Consider the following 19,401-nt stretch of genomic DNA (forward strand, 5'->3'; position numbering starts at 1 on the left):
TCAAGTTTATTGATTATATACTTTCAAGTTGTTTCTTTCTATGAATTCCTTTCACTTTACAAATGAACAGTTTGGTAGTATATATGTTGAGAGCCCCAGAGAATGTACATAGGGGAGACAGAAATAATGTAGAAGGAAGATTATATTAGGAGACACTTGGAGGTGCTTAAACAACAATTAAAACTCAAATTAAAACCATTTGAGTACATTTATGTTATAAATTTGATAGTCATTATTATCTTCTTGTTTAGATATGGATGGCTATTTTCTAGCTCAGCAAACTAATAAATAAATCTCTTAGTCTATTAGGTTGTAGTTATGAAAGACTTGCTAATTAATGCTACTTCAAAAGACACAAACATATAACATATTATTCAAGTAATCATTTAAGCAAAGTGATACAGTACACTTATGTATGCTCTCTCCTCTATACTAACTACCAACTTTGAAATCACTGGTCTTAGGAATTCTGAGGCAGAAATTGTTCTTGCAAATTGAAAAAAAACTGTGCAGTGTGAGTTCCCTTTAATATTTAACCTTTATATTTCCAATATTCCTGACACAAACACTCTGATTCTAAGTTAGTTTGAAATGTGTCAGATTAAATTAAACAAAATTCTGGGGCACAGACTATTTTGGTACGTAGGTTCTCAGTCTTTAACCCATTTTCATAATGGCAAAACTTTTAGAATTCATTAAGAAACTTTCCACAAATTCATTAGGAGTAGAATTGTGTGCACATCATTTACTTCTGTAAGATCAATAAAAAGTATTTCCAGTATTTTTTAAATAAAACTTAGAAGTAAAATACTGCATTCACATCGTTTATAAAGATAGGAATCATTCAGCCATCTCAGTCTGAGCGAATGATATATTAGTGGTAATTTTATGAGCTATTATATTTTTAAAGTGAAACAAGTAGTTTGCCATTCAAATCAACTCTAAAATATCCATATTAAATACTTTACATAAAATTAAATACAATATTTATATAGAAATATCAGAAATCTATTGAGCATGCCCAAGATGTTTTCTTATGTGTCACATTAATCCCTGGTAGTCTCACCGAAAGTTAGAACTACAGGAGAAACAGCTACGATATTTTCAGTTACTCTATGTTTTGTTTTTCCCTTTTCATTCTTATCAACTACACAGTTAAACTTATAATAGAGATTCTGCCCAAAGTTATAAAATATGTATTAAATCATGATATATTTCCTTATATTGAGAAAATTATGAAGTGCAAAAGCCAATGAGAGCAAATGTATATTACATAAACAACAGGAGAAATAGATTTAAACAAAGTGCATCTTGACTAAAAGATAATGGCCTTTTTTATTGTTCATTGTTAGAAATTGGAATAAATAGCCATTAGGGATGCATTCAGCTAGAATCAAAGCTGATGTCAGAAATCTGTAAGCTATAACAAATTATATTAGTCCAAATTCTAAAGAAAAAAAAAGATTAAAGTTTTATTTTTATCCTGTGCTTTCTCACATAGAAATGTTTTTTTAGATAGAGCAAAATTAAAACTCTAGTGTTTTTTATCTTGATTTTGAATTAAGACCATTTAAAATGAAAGAGTCAAATACCCACTCTTACTGGGTCATTTTGATAAGAGTCAAAGTTAGCAGTGTCACCAGGCAGACTTTGAACTAAATGGAAGCTATGTGGAAGGGAGCTCTCCAGAACCCCCGACATCTGACTTCTACATCTATTTTCAAGAGTAACACAAGAGATTAAAAGCATAAAAGAAGCAACTGAAATATCTAAAGCCATTCCTCTGTATCCGAAAGACCTGTATTTAGGTAATAAGTAAGACAAGCTGATGAGGAGAGTAAAACTAGAGACTGCTGCTATTCAGTCAGTATTGGAGCCAGCAGAGCTGATGCAGAGACAGAAGGAAAACGTGTGAGGCTCATGATGTCCGTCTCACACAGTAACATCCTCAGGGATCAGTCCTTTCTTGTACTATTGTTCCTAGGACAACCACACTAAATTTATTTTTTCTTAATTCTACTCACAACTGCCCAAATAATTTCAACACAGTAGTTATAATTTAAGAATATATAAAAAAATACAGTCAATCCAAAAAACTAGACTTGTGTATGCAGTAAGAATTAGATAACAACTTGTAAGTTTTTGAAGGAATTAATAAACTATTCTGAAGAGCTAATCATACAGGATTTGTTATAATCAAAATACTAGAATGTAAGTATTCAGCAGAAGTAAACATCAAAATAAAATATTCTATCATCCAGGTTGGAGTGCAGAGGCATGATCATAGCTCACCATAGCCCTGAACTCCTGAGATCAAGCAATCCTGCATAACTCAAACTTCTGAGTATCCAGGACTATAGGCCTGGCTAATTTTTAAATTTTTTTTGTAGACATAGGCTGTGGCCATGTTGCCCAGGCTGTTCTTGAAGTCCTGGCCTGAAGTTATCCTCCCATCTTGGACTCCCAGAGTGCCGTGATTACAGGCATGAGCCACAGCACCCAGCATCATATTCTAATTTTATCACAGTTCTTTCTTCTGGTGTGAAATGCTTTAATTAAAATAAATAAATTTAAGTACAAGATAAATTATATCAAAAAGACTTGAGACTAAAGAACAGACTCATTTTTTAGATTAGGAAAAATCTATACCACTGAAATCCTCTCATAACTAGAAAATTAAGGAAATTTTTACATGTTTTCACTGCATAATGCATTATGGTATAAAATTTAATTCCTTTCCCATAACTGATAAAATAATTTATTTTTTAAATCAAGAAAATATCAATGATAATTTTCTTGAAAATTTTATTAAGAAGCGAGCATAAATACATAAATAAGAAATCAATGAATCATTTTGACATGTTCACAAAAGGAAGAGATTTTCAAAATGAAAACATGCTCACAAAAAAAGAAAGCTACTCTAAGCCTAGATGTTATGGCACATGCCAATGATTTTAAAAAGTACTGAAGACAGTTCAGAGTATTAGCAATGAGATATAACAAAATGAATGATTGATTCTTTTGCATTTTGAAGAATTCCTTTTTTCCTTAAGTCAGTTACACGAACCAATCACTTCTATTTTTGCTATTGAGTATTACTAAAAAATTCACGGAGTGAAGTGAATCCTGATTTACTTACTAATGAAAAACCTTGATGAAATTACTGAAATCCTCCAAGCCTTAGCTTTCTCAGCTAACTACTGCGGATAATAATATCAGCAGCATGACATTATTGCTGTGACTAAAAGAAATAATCAAGGACACTATTCAAAAAAATTACTGTCAGTCAACAACATAACATTTAAAAATGATTTTAACTAGAGGAGGTATAAATCATATAACTACATGTAAGTGCTTAGAAGCACACTAATGTTATCAATATTAGTTAAAATAAAATCAGCATAATGTTAAAAAAATCAGCATAATGTTAAAATATTACATACTCAAAATTATTTTAGGCCTTACTTACTGTCTTTCAAACTGCCATTTCAGGGCTGGGCACGGTGGCTCACACCTGTAATCCCAGCACTCTGGGAGGCCAACACAGGCAGATTGCCATAGCTCACAAGTTCAAGACCAGCCTGAGCCAGAGTGAAACCCCAGTTTCTAAAAAATAACTGGGTGTTATGGCGGGCTTCTGTAGTTCCAGCTACTTGGGAGGCTGAGCTAAGAGAACTGCTTGAGCCCTAGAGTCTGAGGTTACTATGAGCTATGACGCCACAGCAGTCTACTGGGGGTGACAAAGAGAGACTCTGTCTCACAAAAAAATAAATAAAAATAAAAAGCTATTTCAAATTCATATGACCAAAATTTTTACCTTTTCTCCAACACCACCAACTGAACCAAGAGATCCTGGGGGTCCTTGTGGTCCCTGAAGTGTAGAAAAGGAATACAATTATCATTATTCTTGTAATAAATAATATGTAAGTTCATGAACACATAGTTGTTCTGAAATAGAGAAATACATGCAAGAAGTATTCTTTGTAATTTGAAAGATGGGACAAAATTATGTCTTTTATGAGTCATCAATTTTACTAGATAGAAAATAATTGAATATATTATATTGATTTTCAAATTTACCAGAATTTCAAGGATAAAGCAGGGGTTTGTCAGCTGTATTATACTAACTGGCACTCAGGATATAGTTTCAGGCTCTGTGCCCCCAAACAGGTCTGTTGTAGAGGATGATTTTTCTAGTGGATCAAAGTTGTGACTCCGGTTAAGAATTACATAATCCATGCCAAACACAGACCTCTGACGAACCAGTGTTTAGTCTATAAATCACTTAAGGGGCACTGAAATCTAAAGGTACTTTAAATTTGTCTTCCCCTCGTCTATTTCACTCAGTTGTGGCCTGACAAAATAAACAGCAGGTAGGAAAGAGCAACAAAGATAAGTCAGAAGAATGAGAGGAGGACGAAGACACCTTCATTCTGAACAGGGCAAGTCAGAAGAAGCGATTAGCCATCGATTTGTATATCGACTAATCGTATAAAATGATATGGCATTACATATCAAAATCCTTCAATATTAGAACAGATTTTAAACTTAGGGAATTATCTTCTTTCTACAATTGAGGAAAAAAAAACATTTTACATGATAAGAAGTGCACTTATGCACATATTGCCGTAACATACTTTATAGACTAAAATGCAAAGCTTTTAGATAAAAGCCACTGATAGATAACAAATATAGATACAAAGGACATTTGGAGTATAGACCTAGATGAGTGCAGGAAAAGCTACTTAAAAACTATCTCCTCATGTCATTGTCAGAGATAGAAGTTAAATTTTAAAAAAATTTAGCAATTATTTTTTGAACAGCAATCGTACACAAGACACAGTCTAAGTATGTTAGTTGGAACATGTGGTTTATAATAATAAAAATGCTACCACTAACATGTCTCACTCATCAGTAAATCTATATTGAATGTGAACAGTACACCTATTTCATAGTTGTGGTAACTTGTTCCTTGTAAAACCTATTTCTATTCCTGTATAATTAAATGGACTGAGGAGATGATCCTTGGGTCCCTCTCCACTTCTAACATGAAGAACAGTGTGATTATCTACATGGTGTCTCAAAAAGCATCTCCCATGAAATACCAATATCTACATAGCTTTAAAATAATTTACATATTTCACAGCTCTTACATCAGCTCCATTGGGACCTTGAGGGCCTCTTGGGCCTGGAGGACCAGGGGGACCCTGTAAAAGATGAATATGAAGGACAAATATGAGGACGAAATTCAAATGCATTGCTAACATTTTCATTTTGTGATTAAGAACATTAAAGAAATCAGAGTCACAGTGAAGCATGTCAGTGTCATAAGTCACTCTTGAGGGGTACAACAGTGTGTTACCCAAATGGCCCTTTACATACAGCTACGGGAGAAATTAGGACTTGAGGAAAATAATTTGATTGGAAAATGGGCAAGAAAATACACTGCTACAATCTGGTACAATTTATTCATAATGCAACTACAAATATTTTAGCTAGAATAAAAGGCAATGTGAAGTTTAAACAGGAAATGGTGCTTGAGTAGATTAGAATTCATTAACTTAAAGAAAGTGTTTTTATTTTTCTTAGTATGTATTTTTGCTTTTTTGTATATCAACTCTTGTGGTCTACATGCCAGAATTGGAAATAATAACAACTATTTAATTCTTTCATAAAACAAATTTTTTTTTCCTGTAACTGCATTAAAATTAATTTGGGGTACATTTTATAAAATTCTGATGGCTGGAATTCTCTACCTCAAGGTTGTGATGAAAACAGTCTATAGGGAATGCCATTTTTTTTTTCTTAAAGTCTCAGTTTATTCCAAAGCCACAGTTGAAAAGCTTTGCTATGACCAGGGAGAATGTGTCAGTGATTCAGGGAGCCATACTGATCACATTTAGAAAGGAGCTTGCTGTGTATTTGATGCTACTTGGTAGTATTAATCCGTTATTTGAATCACCAGTGTTTATTATGCATTTCTTTTTTTTTTTTTTATGGTTGGGGATTCATTGAGGGTACAATAAGCCAGGTTACACTGATTGCATTTGTTAGGTAAAGTCCCTCTTGCAATCATGTCTTGCCCCCAGAAGGTGTGGCACACACCAAGGGCCCATCCCTCTCCCGGTTGTTTTAATAATTACTTCCAAGAATATTATTGAACTAGGGAATGGTCTCTAAAGAAAATAAAATGTAACATGTATGTTAAAATTCAAAATATATACTCTGAAAGAAGTAAAAATTTGAGACGTAAAAGGGAAGGAGAAATTCAGACATGCGTTCATCACATTTCATTATAAAAACTTTAATTACTTTGACTAATTATATCCTTACTTAAGGTAGTGCTCCATAAACAATTTTAGGTATTGGAAATTTTCAGTTGAGGTTTTAAAGCAGAAAGCCAGACTCAATAAATGCAAATAATTGTAATTCATAGCATTCTAATTACAATTAATTCTCTGTTAAATTATGAATTTGTTTCAAAGCACAACTAATCTTTAGTTCTGTATTGACTAACTATACAAATCTCATGTGACTATTATCTCTTGTTTTCCTGGTCCAGATTAAAATCCAGAGGTAAGAAATAAGTAAAATGTGGTAGTTGATTATATATACTTCAATACTCAATAATATATACATATAAATAAAAAAATACGCAACAACTTACAAACCAATGAATGCCATATATGTAAATAACATTACTGCAAGGTGAGAAAGAGAAAGATATTCAAGGTAATATTGATATTCAGTGGTCGGACATGGAGGTTGTATGAGAGAGAGGAGAGAGAGCAACAGAGGAGAAGAGCCATTGGAATACTGTGGCCCAATATCCTTCAAACTTACCATGGGGCCAACATCCCCATTTTCACCTTTTTCTCCAGGAGGGCCTGGCAGACCCTAAAAACATTAAAAAAGAATAATAAAAAAAATCACTTGTGTGTTTTGAAAAATGTTTGATAAGTTTCTAATATAAAATAAAAATTAAACATAAAGTTAAGTACATGAAAATTAAGATTCAAAAACCAATATTTGTTAAAATACATATAGTGCAAATGTTGACCACATGATACAATCTTAAACAGCAGTAACAGTAACATAATTTGATCTGGGACTTTATGAAGACCCAACTATTTGTTCCACTGTTATGGTTCAGAGCTCTGAAAAATCTAGGCTCAAATTATTTTAAAATACTCTATTCAGGTGAGGGTTTTATAGTTAGGTTCCATCAGGTTTGGTGAAATTCTTTATAAAATAAATATTCCAATACGATTCCAGGATTATAAACATCTTCTGAATTTTTGACCTGCTAATTCCATTTCTGGATCTTAAAATTCCACAAAGCCATGAACTCTGCTATATCATTCTTCTTTTATTCTCTCAAACCCATGTTGATTATACTGAACTGCACTGCAACTGCTATTAAGGAGAGGCCCTGTGAACACCATAAATCCAGAAAGAGGATGGACTCAAACTTCACCTCGCCATATCTACGAGAAAATTATTTTATGTCCTCATGATTAATTATTTGATCTTCCGAAATAATTGTCCCATGAAAAATTGTTTGGATTTCCTCTTGCATGTCACAACAAGCCTTAGTACGTATTTGAGTCGTGGGCATAAAATATGCTTATGTGGTTTCTTCATGTATTTATAATCCTGGGGGCAGTCATCCTTTAAGTGTCAATTTTTTATTACTAGTAATTAGCAGAGGGTCACACAAAAAGTAGACTCTCAATTCAACTTGTTGAATGAATAATAAATGAAAGAATCTTAAGAAATCAACCAACAGAAATAGCTACAATTGCTAAAATGGTTTTTGCACTACTACCTATGATAGGGAAAAGTTTCAATGATTACAAATGTCTAATCTTAGAAGAGCTAAACAAATTTTGCTATATTAACTAATGAAATATTATGGGTCTATAACGTGATACTTATTAATTATCTAAACAACACTATCATATGTATCCAGTAATAAAAAGCAGGTACAAATGCATGTTATCAATTTGACAGCAAGACAAGTGTACAAAATAGGCATGATAATCATTGGACAGTAATAGTAAACTTGCTAATCATTTTTAATACTATGGAAGTACAGATTATTTACATTTTCTACGTCTTTAGTAAGTTGTAATTATTTATATATATTTTGTTGTTCCTATATAATTCATTTTTAATGTACAACAGTATTTCAGATGAATCTATTTAGAAAAAAATACAAGCAATGTCAAAGCTCTAGATTACTGCCGGTACTTAAGTGATATTATTGACTGCTGGATACTGGATGCAATTGCTGAAAACTATTTGACCATGACAACTATGAAAAAAATACATTTTACTTAATACTCCAAACCATGTACAAGCAAAATAACTGAAACTTGAGTTTCAGAAAGCAATACTTACCCCTTTTGCCTAAACGATAGTCATTGATATTTTTATTCGATACTTTTTACTTTATCCTGTTCCATTTTTTAAATGTCTGTCGGTAATAACCCCCTAAACTGTATGAGCTACTAAATCCACTTAACTCCCAGTTTGGAAAGAGGACACTTTTACTGAGTATAATTACAAACTTTTAAAATGTGTCATATATTCTTCTTTATGAGAAAATATTAATTACTAACTTATAAAGGACAATATATATGTATTTCATTTTTTTCTCAATTGACAGTAAGATGTCTAAGAAAACTGCTATACTCTTATGCACTTCCCAAACTGTTACCATCATCTGATGGGAGTTAATAGAAAGTCCCTAGGGGGCAGCGCCTGTGGCTCAATGGAGTAGGGCGCTGGCCCCATATGCCGGAGGTGGCGAGTTCAAACCCAGCCCTGGCCAAAAACTGCAAAAGAAAAAAAAAAAAAAAAAATTAAGTTCCTAGGATGATGGGCGTGAGCCACTGCACCCGGCACTCAGCATTTTATTTCTATTACAAGCATAATCTTCACTGTTATCTTTCCTTACACATATAATTATTCCTATTCGTTCAATAGGAATCTAACAATAGAAAAAATGAAAATACTTATTTCCTCTTAATTAATTTTGATGATAAATTCAGTTGGTTAAGATGGAATGTTCATACTCTTAAAATTAATAGAGATATAATAAGTCAAATTCTCTTTTTTGCAGGGAACTAAACATGCTGACTGGCATGTGTTAATCAGTTTTCCTAGGTCCTAACTTTCTCCAAGGGAGACATTTATGCATGGACAGATTCTGTTTTGAGGTCTCTCAATTTAAAATAATTTGTCACTTAAATGATGCATCACAAATGAATTTAGGCCAAGAAATTTCATTATATATCTTATATACATATAACATATATACACATAAATGTGCGTGTATGTGTGTATGTATACACATCTACTTCGCATGTGGATGAATAGCATATAGAAAATTGAAAAATCAACTCGTTTAACCTTAATATTAGATTATTATTATTTATATCTACTGTAATTGCTAATATCTTTTCTGTAGTGAAGACTCAATTAAAGCACGCAGATGCAACTGTGAACACGTTAATTACATTAGCATCTTTTCAGTTTCCTGATTTAAAGAGGTAGCTGTGGGAAAATGTAATCAATTTTTTTTAATGAACTGATTTCTTGAGTAACCCTCATCAAAGAGCACGTTTTTTACCTTGTGGAAATGAAGATAATTTTTTTTATTGAATATTTTATAAATATAAGTTACAAGGCACCTTCTTTAATCATGAGAACCAAGTTTCTAAATTACAGCCTTATATATTTGCAGTTTTGCAGCCATCAGTTAAATGAAAAAAAACAGAAAATGAATAGTAATGTATTTATTGGCAATCTAATTTTAATGCCTTGTCGTTGTTTTCAAATATGTGTGCTTCTCACACACGTTGGTATGTGATACTTACAACTACTTATTTATCATTGCCTACAACCAAGTTAAACACAAGAAATGTGACAGTGCAGTTTTTACTTTCCAAGTTTAAAAGAAATTGTTTTGGTTTTAAAATAAAAGCAAAAATAGAATAAAAGCAGACAATTTTGAATATTATGTTCACTGATTAAATATCCATTGAGTATTCTAATAATTACATTATAATTCATTATATTGTGTTTATAATTAATACCATTATATACCTAATAAGCTATTAAAAATATAAAACACAATACTTTTGTGATTTCATTTATGAAAATAAAGATAAATATTAAGTTTCTCTGAGTTCCACTTGCGTATATTTTTTACAAGTTTACAAATTTGGGGGCTTAGTGAACTAGATGACTTAATCTACCATTTCAAAAGCTGCTAGCTCATTTGACCTAAGTTACACCCAGATGGTATCTACATATTATTTAAACAAAATTTTATTATCTTTTCAAAGAAGAAAGCTAGATGTTTCCAAAGTTTATAGCAAGTAGCAAACATCAAATGGAAGGTAGAAAACAACCCAGAACAGATATCTGTTCCATAATATTTTGCTTTAAGTCTTGTTGTAAGACGTACATGAGCAAAAGATTCTTAGCCTATAATGTTTTACAATTTAATATTTTATTTCCTGAATATGGTTAATAAAATTCTCATTATAATTTATAATAATAAGCTATTTTAAATGATCCATTTACTGCTAATTGGCTTAGTTTATAAAATCTATCATTGTTCAGAGCTTGCTGTTGGAAGATGGTACTGGCAGGACGCTTGTCTTAAACTGCTTATAATTTTCATTACCCATACAAAGTGCTAACTTTTCTAGCTGTGAGACCTAGAAAGAATTCTTTTAATGACTTACTTTTAAGTATCAGACTTAAGTAGGACAGTAGTCTGTTTTTCAAACCAAATGGAAGTGAGGAAAGGAGATTTAACACCTCATACGGGACTAGATATTACTCCAAAAATAGGAACCAGGGCAGATATATCTTCTTCAGTAAAATTAATAAATCTTGATAAAGAGAAGTTGAAGTTCAGATATACATTTAAGTAAAGCAATGTTTATGGTTAAATTGTACCAAAGTTCTTATGTAGGTTAAATCATAACAAAGTTCTTACATAGGTTAAGTTGTACCAAAGTTCGTATTGAGAATAAAAGAAAGATGCTGTGTTTTACATGCACCGAAAAACCTAGTGTGAAAAGTCAACAATGTCAACAGCATCTTACCTGAAGACCTATGGGACCAGGAGGTCCAGGGAAGCCTCTGGCACCCTCATCACCTTTTTGTCCAAACATCCCCTGCTGTCCTCTAGGACCTGGTTCACCATCACCTCCCTAGAGAAAAGCAAAAAAAAAAAAATTATCACAAACTAGAAAAATCAATATGATATGGTTATAAAAATGTGGCCATTTCTAACTGAACCAAGCAGACTGATTTGAGAATAACTGTGTTAAAAATAGACTAAATTCCCATTTGCTACTACAAATATACCATTATTTATTTCATGTGCTTCCTTTGCTTCTAGAGCATGACTGATTTTGATTTGATCATGTATATCCAGTGAAGTAAAATCTGTCTAATAAGGGAAAATAATGTTCAAGATGTATTATATATTAAGTACCTCTCAACTGGGTGTTACCTATTTTCAAATGAACTCACAATGTGTTTTAAAGAATCAGCTTGTTTAGCTATATTAGATGATTTAAATTGGATTCAATGTTAAGCATGCAAACAAAACTTACTACCTCACAAAATCGACTGGATATGACAGTTCAGGGAGCCGCAAGATTTAGATTTGCTGAACAACAGGATTACTTACAGCAATTCCAGGGGCGCCAACTGGTCCTTGAAGACCTGGGGGACCTGGTGGACCCTGCATTGAGATAAAAATCAGTAATTTTGCAATTTAAGCCAGAAAATCCTTGGCTATATAAAGCAGAATATTTGGCTGTTTGAAATCTATTAAACAACTTTACACTCTTAGGAAAAGAAGAAACATCAGATGACTTTCGCATTTAGAGCTGCCAACCATTAGATGACTTTCGCATTTAGAGCTGCCAACCATTTCTGTTTTCCTTGAGACTAAGACTTTCATTTTTGACATTAATTATAAACTGACATTTATTGAAAGCACTTCATCTGCAACATTGCAGATATTTCAAAATATCTTTTTTATAACATAAATCAAGTTGAAGATTCCCACTTGAAAATTTTCAAAATAACAGATTTCTTTAATGAGATACATATGAATGGGAAGGATAACATGAAAAAGTTGTTTGTATACTATCTTCTAAATGAGTAAGATTCTGATGACTCTATACAGATGGAATGCAGTGAGGTATGGCTACAATTTTCACATATGCACGTACACGTAAACTCAGTATTATGTATTAAATATAACAGGATCCCTTATTTTGAACAATAGATGTCAAAATATTAATAACTAGTCAGGCATTATAAAAGATTAAGAAGAAATTTCAATGAATTAAAGTCCTTGGATTGTATTACTCCTTATCATAACTGCCAAATTTGTCTTCAGCGTAGACATTTGTACCAGTGCTGCAAAACATAGGTGGATTAAATGGCTGGTGTATTAGCACCAATCACATCTGTCGCTACCTTTTGTAACAGGATTCATTACACTTTCATAACAATGTCCTCTTGGTCAATACAACAATGGCTGTTCACTTAATTTTCTTCATGAAGCACTGAAAGTTCCTAATTTTATGAAGTACTGACTTTGAGCACATGTTTTTTGATGCGCATGTGACAAAATGGGAGACACACATGGATGTACTTTTGCATCATTCGGAGGTACAATGCCTGATTCAAAAGCCCTGAGACTCTAGTTGAATTGCAAGCTGAACAAGCTGAACTTTTACATGGAATATCAACTTTAACGAGGACATTTTTTACTTGAAACAGCAGCTGACAAAAAATGCTATGATTATCTAAACTTGGGAATTTGGCAGATATGCTGTTGAAGATAAAGAAAACCTGAGACTTTGATAAAAACAGCTGACGGTATTTACTGTCAATGATAAAATTCAAACTTTTCAGGCAAAAAATAGAATTTTGGAAATCTCACATCTTCCATTGTGGGCATCCCAGATTCCCAATTTTTCAAAAAGATATTGATATTCTATTTAAAATATGTCAATAATTTGAAAACCTTACCCAGTCATCTGATATTTTCCAAATGTCTAGTGAAAAGATATTGCACAATTATGTATGAAAAAGTCAGTCAAAGTGTGAGAGAGAGCTAAGGGATGTTAATGTTATAGCAAAAAAACTTACTGTTTTTATTTCAGATTCTATATTGCAACTGACACTTTTCAAATTTTGATGCAGAATCAGAATATATCCAAATTGACCTGAAAATATATTCAAAGGGCTCCTCCCTTTTCTAACTACATAATTTGGTGAGCCTAACTCTTCTTCATGCTTTCAAGCAAAAGAACCTATCACTATAGTTTGAAGTAGATACATGTATGAGAATAAAGTTTTTTGTGCTAAGCTAGACATAAAAAATTCTAAAATTCTACTCATTGTATTTTTTGTTTGAGAAAAATATAGCAATCTTTCATTAAAAGTGCCTTGAACTTACTATCTTAATTTTCGATTTTTCCATAGATAAATGTGAAAGTATGACAGTTTTAATTTATATTGTAGTAACCCACCTGGGGAAAGCTTTCGGCTCTTCAAAACTATTAGGCATATAAATGGGTTCTGAGGCAAAAATGTTTGAGAACTTCTGACTTAAATAATAGTCACTCAGTTATGTTTAATCATAGCTTTTAAGGAAGAAGTAAAAACAACTTTAAATATGCCTTTTGTCTAATATATAAGTATTATATATTATTTTGAAGAAATATAAATGGAATCTAAAGAAAGTAATTTACTGCTGTAGTATTTTCATTTGTCCCCAGCAAACCTCATGCTCCGATTGGATCTCCAACAGGAAGGTGAGGCCTAAGAACAGGTGTTTGGGTCAGGAGGGTGAATCCCTCATGAAAGACTCCCTGTAGTCAGTTCTTCTCCATAGCCTGGATTGTTTCCCAGAGAAACATATTAGGTCCTCCTGCCACACTCAGAGTGGGTTGTCAAATGGCAGAATGCGGATAGAATTTGGCTCCAATTCACGCCTGCCTGCATACACTTTGACGGTGTTTTGATGAAGCACAAAAGCCTTTAGGAAAAGTCTCCTTGATGCTGATGCCAGCACCATGCTTCTTGTACAGTCCAAAGACCCATGAGCTAAATAAACCTCTTTTCTTTATAATTTACCCAGCCTCAGATATTTCTTTATAGCAACACCAAACAGACTAAGACAGATACTAGAGTTTGTAAATTTATGGTCAATACCAGTTGCATCAAACTTACACAGCCAGCTTTCTGTACACAATGTCTCATCATAATTTTATAGCATGTATCCAGAATATCAGTGTTGTTGCCTATTTTCTAAGGTTTTGTTACACTGGATAAAAAATCACCCGAGAGCCTATTACATATTAGATACTGCCATTATCTGCAAGTTCTTCCTATTCTGATTCTAGGGTTATTGTTTTAGTTAGAAACATTCATCTCTCAGAGGACTTTGGTAACTATTCAATTTGAAACTCAAATCAATTCTAATAAAACTTCTTCTCAAAGTTAGGTGTTAAAGTATGCAGTAATTCCAATGCTAAAAGCATCTGAATGATAGATGTAGCCTAGGACAGAACTATAATAATCTATTAGAATTAAATTTCTAGAAATGATGTATGAAATTCTATACTGATAAAAAACAAATAACTTTAGGACATATCTCTGTACACTGCCCATTTACATTTGTATTGGAGAACAAACTTGAACACTTAAAGAAAGAAGAAATTCAAATAAAGAACTTAAACTAAATGTCTGTAGATGTTCTTTAAAGAGTAGATATTCTTTAGTAAGAAAGTGCTGAGGTGAAGTACATGAGACTATTATCATCATTCAGGATGAAAAGGATGACAGTTTTTAAATATTTATTTAAAGAGGATATAAAGTAAAAAAGAATAAAGAAAACATTTATAGAGGCAAGAGTGAACACATCATTTGTGTGAAAAATCAAAATCGCTTTGATAGTTTTATGACTTTAGAGAAAACCTCTAAAATAAGTATTTATAATATATGAGAACATATTTTTCAATTGGTATGTACATAGAATATAGCAGTGGTATTAATTTTGGTATATATATATTATTTCTCATGATCATATAAAAAAAGACTATTTCATTATATTATTCTTTCATTTGCAATAACAGATTTATAAATGTTGGTCTAAAATCATAATTTTCTGAATTGCATAATTGAGAATCTCACAGCACTGTACAGAATTATATAACCACGAAAGACATATGGTATTGACAATATAAGCTTTGGCTAGTTCAGTGAGTAGTACTACATAAAAATGTCCAAAACAAAATATGTTAATGAATAATGTAAATAAAGCAGGAAACTCACATTTTCTCCTTTGTCACCCTTGCTGCCTTTCTGTCCCGGTTCACCGATTTCACCCTGTATTTGGAAGACTGGAGTTAAAGTTTGTCTCTAATATGCCACACCTGACATTGTCTTGTCTCTGTTATTCTCAATCTGGTAAATTTTACCTTTAAAATAATCACATGCTACTGTTTAATGTCAATGCTGAAAATATAACATTCTGGAGGGACCTCACTTGTTGCACGCTAGGTAAGGGTACATTTCAAAACAGCTGAGAGTGTATTATAAATGTCTTACCACGAAAATAAGTAAGTGAGGTGATGGTTATGTTAGATTTAAGCATTCCACATTGTATATCAAATCATCATATTGTTGGTTATGCTAGTGAGATTTAAGCATTCCACATTGTATATCAAATCATCATATTGTTGGTTATGCTAGTGAGATTTAAGCATTCCACATTGTATATCAAATCATCATATTGTACCTCATAAATGTATACAGTTATGATTTAATAAAAATTAAGAAAAAAATAAAATTCTGGTTTCCTTCTGCTTCTAGCTTTCTAGTTTTTTTTTTTTTTGCAGTTTTTGGCTGGGCCTGGGTTTGAACCTGCTACCTCCAGTATATGGGGCTGGCGCCCTACTCCTTGAGCCACAGGCGCCACCCCTAGCTTTCTAGTTTTGAATAATATATACACAAAAGTTGACTTAAAGTCAAGGAATACTACACCTGAATTTATAACTAAAATATCAATTTTGTCTCAGATATAACTATTATAAACTGATAATGAAAGTACATTGATTTATAGAAACTATAATCACAATATATAACCAAAACTTATTTTTTTTTCTCCTAGTTTTCCAAATGCTAAAATGATGCACATTATCAAAGTGCTGGTTTCGAAGTTTTTATATTATTTTATAATAAAATACTAAAATATATTAGGTTCAAACGTGACAACTCAGCTATATAAGTGGAATCAAGAGATTAGAGTTTTTGTTTCTGTGCTGGTAAAAGATAACACAATCATCCAGTAAGTATGTCCTTCATTATTAAGCCTCACTGTGTACTATCAAAGACATAAGAGTTAATATATACAGGTAATTAATTATTTTTATATTCATTTCAGAAGGATATGTGTAAAAATAAATAAATTTTGGCATTGACACTATTTTCCACTGCTATTCCTCTTTTATTCAATTTCCTGTTTATATACCACATACCGTTTTATGGAATATATACTAATTCTCAACTTTTTAAACAAAACTTTGATGGAAAATGGGTGAAACTTTGAAAAAGCTAACTTTTCATCTGGCATCTCATCTTCAAAAATATTAAATCCATCATTCTTGAAAAAATCATACTGTCTCACAGGATTTAGTAACATGAATGGAGAATACTAACCTTGTCCCCATCTTCCCCCGGGGAGCCGGCAGGGCCAGCTGGGCCTGGGAGACCCACAGGACCTTGAACTCCATCTCGCCCGGCAGGGCCCTGGGGACCTTTTTCTCCCTGTATTGGAAATCCAACATATCATTAATTTGATGAAAGAAACCTAAAAATTAGCTGTTTGATTATAAATTTGAAGCGTAGTTATCACAGCCATAAGCTCCCTTCTGAATTTGACAAGATAATTGCTTCATGTTTCTAATAAAAAATTTTTCAAGTAACAAATGACAGCACAAAAGATCCCCACACTCATTAGCAACAGAGAATAGTCTTTTTTTCATAATTAGGACTCAGCTTTGAATTTTTCTTTCAAACATGTAGTTTCTAAGCAAATATTATATACTGACAAATTAGATGCCTGATGCTTGCGAGAACTTGCTGAACCTCTCCTTCTTTTCATTAGTGCCACTGAAATCGCTGTGCAACGGATACTAGGCTTTAAAAATCACACAATGCAATTGCTCGTATGTCCAACTTGATGACTTGTGTTTTCTGTGTAACTCTTTCCTATTTTTCCACAAATGTTTCATGACTTTTCTAGATTTTGATATTTTAAATTACTGTTGCTTTTACTGATGCTACGTAAGGTTGTTAACTTTTTGTTTTTGTTTGGTGTGTTTAGTCTTAGACAATGGTATTATTTTCCTGTTTTTAAATGTACCTATATGTGCAATGAAAAAAAAGAGTGCCTTTATAATGAAGACCTCTGTAGATTAAAACATCCCTTCAGAGTTTAAAATAAATTATTTTCTAACAGGCAATAACATTCACCAGTTTGCTTAAGACAGTATTCTAGATTGCATTCAGTGGTTCTGTTTGTCCTCGTTATGCCAGAGGGTCATCTACAACACGTTATTCCCTGCCTTTGCATTGCCTTACTTCTCCCATTTCCCCCCATCCTCTCCTGCTCTTCTACAATGACTTGGCTTCACATTACTCTCTCCCATTTCCCCCCATCCTCTCCTGCTCTTCTACAATGACTTGGCTTCACATATTTCATCTCCTAATTATTTCTTGAATATATTCATTTCATCTCCATCACTGACACCTTATTCCAAAATACTAGTATCGTTGGTCTGAGATTCAGATTATAACCTCCATCCTTTCCCCACATTTATTCAGAGAGCAAACCAGAGACATTACCTACATTTTTTAAGTCAATTTACTTGTTCTGTTCCTAAAATAAAGACCAAGGTTAGTGTGGCTTACCATGATCTGGCTTCGACTACCTGCCCAAGGGCATGTGGCCAGGTAACTCTTGCTCTCTGCATTTCAACCCATCTAGTTCTGTTTTTTTTTTTTTTTTTTTGGCCGGGGCTGGGTTTGAACCTGCCACTTCCAGCATATGGGGCCAGCGCCCTACCGCTTTGAGCCACAGGAGCCACCCTAGATCCTTTTCTTTCATTCCCTTAAATCTGATGCCACTCCCTCCTGTCATATGGCCTGCATACACTTTGCTCCTTTGGGCTGGAATGCTCCCGTGAGAACCCTTCATGTAGTTAAGTCCTCCTCATCCTTTACATATTGCCTTAAATGTCTTGTCTAAGGAAACTCCCCAATTCTAACTCTGGTCTCTGCTATAAACTGACATACAACACTGCATATACTTTGTATCAATAACCCAAGTTTGTAATTACATATTAAATACATTATATAATTTAGTGATCCTTTGTTTATTACCTAATTTCCCCACCAAACAATAAGCAGTGTGATGGCAGGAAATGTGCCTGTTTTTGCAATTCATTACATACCCTTGGCCTGTGGTTCAAAGTAGCCACTGAGGGAGCATTTGTTGAGTTTGTTAATTAATAAAATAAAATATCTCCAAAACAAAGTTTGTTTATTCAGTTTTATCGTTTGTCTGGTTTCATAATCTCTCGTTTTTCAAAAATATGCTGTAATTATCATGTAAAATATACCCTGATGTCACTCTGGAGTTATTTCCTTATATCAAATATTATGATACTTATCTATACTCCTAAGATGTGCTGTGCTGTTCCCAGTAAACTTCACTGATTTAAACACAACAGCTGTTTCCTTGTTTCCTCTTAATTTGAATTTTCCTGCTACCCTTAACTCCAAAAGTCAATTCTTTTTTGTAAGAATGTCTGTAAATAAGACCAATAGATTCCCATCTGCCTTCATTATAGTACATATAATCTCTAGCCAGGAATCACTTCCCATTTATTACTTCTGATCCTGGGTCTGTGTGGAGTCAGAAGAAATCCTTCAGCGGATGCACAGCACTCCAAATTTAGATTCGCCATTTGTAATGCTTCAGATGACGTCACTCTGCCTACATTATGTATCTGTTGGCCCACACCCTACGCAACTACTGGAAACATCCATCTCTCCTTAAGTAGCAATCTTTATTTCACCACTCTGACCCCTCCATTTACATTAATAACTAGACCTTACCTTAAAAATCGATAGACAGCCCCACATTGCCGTGTCCTTGTTTGACTTGGCATGGTCTTACATTTCACCTCTACTCATCCCCTCAACTGTCATTACAATTCACAAAGCCATCTCCTTGCTTAAAAGCTCATTTATCTGTTTATATTTGCTTTATTATTTCATCCT

General features: G+C 33.0%; 1 protein-coding gene across 3 annotated transcripts in view; it reads right to left on the bottom strand.

Annotated features, from left to right (window-relative positions):
• Nucleotides 1-19,401, bottom strand: part of COL11A1 (collagen type XI alpha 1 chain) — a 209,532-nt gene that overhangs the window by 38,782 nt on the left and 151,349 nt on the right. For all 3 annotated transcript variants that reach the window (XM_053591954.1, XM_053591955.1, XM_053591953.1), the window contains 7 exons: nucleotides 16,774-16,881; nucleotides 15,388-15,441; nucleotides 11,720-11,773; nucleotides 11,127-11,234; nucleotides 6,844-6,897; nucleotides 5,154-5,207; nucleotides 3,818-3,871 (listed from right to left, as the gene is read on the bottom strand). In XM_053591954.1, the coding sequence (XP_053447929.1) occupies nucleotides 3,818-3,871; nucleotides 5,154-5,207; nucleotides 6,844-6,897; nucleotides 11,127-11,234; nucleotides 11,720-11,773; nucleotides 15,388-15,441; nucleotides 16,774-16,881 (486 nt within the window). The remainder of the gene's footprint in view (nucleotides 1-3,817; nucleotides 3,872-5,153; nucleotides 5,208-6,843; nucleotides 6,898-11,126; nucleotides 11,235-11,719; nucleotides 11,774-15,387; nucleotides 15,442-16,773; nucleotides 16,882-19,401) is intronic.

Source organism: Nycticebus coucang, chromosome 5 (assembly GCF_027406575.1).
Source record: "Nycticebus coucang isolate mNycCou1 chromosome 5, mNycCou1.pri, whole genome shotgun sequence".
NCBI classification, from domain to species: domain Eukaryota; kingdom Metazoa; phylum Chordata; class Mammalia; order Primates; family Lorisidae; genus Nycticebus; species Nycticebus coucang.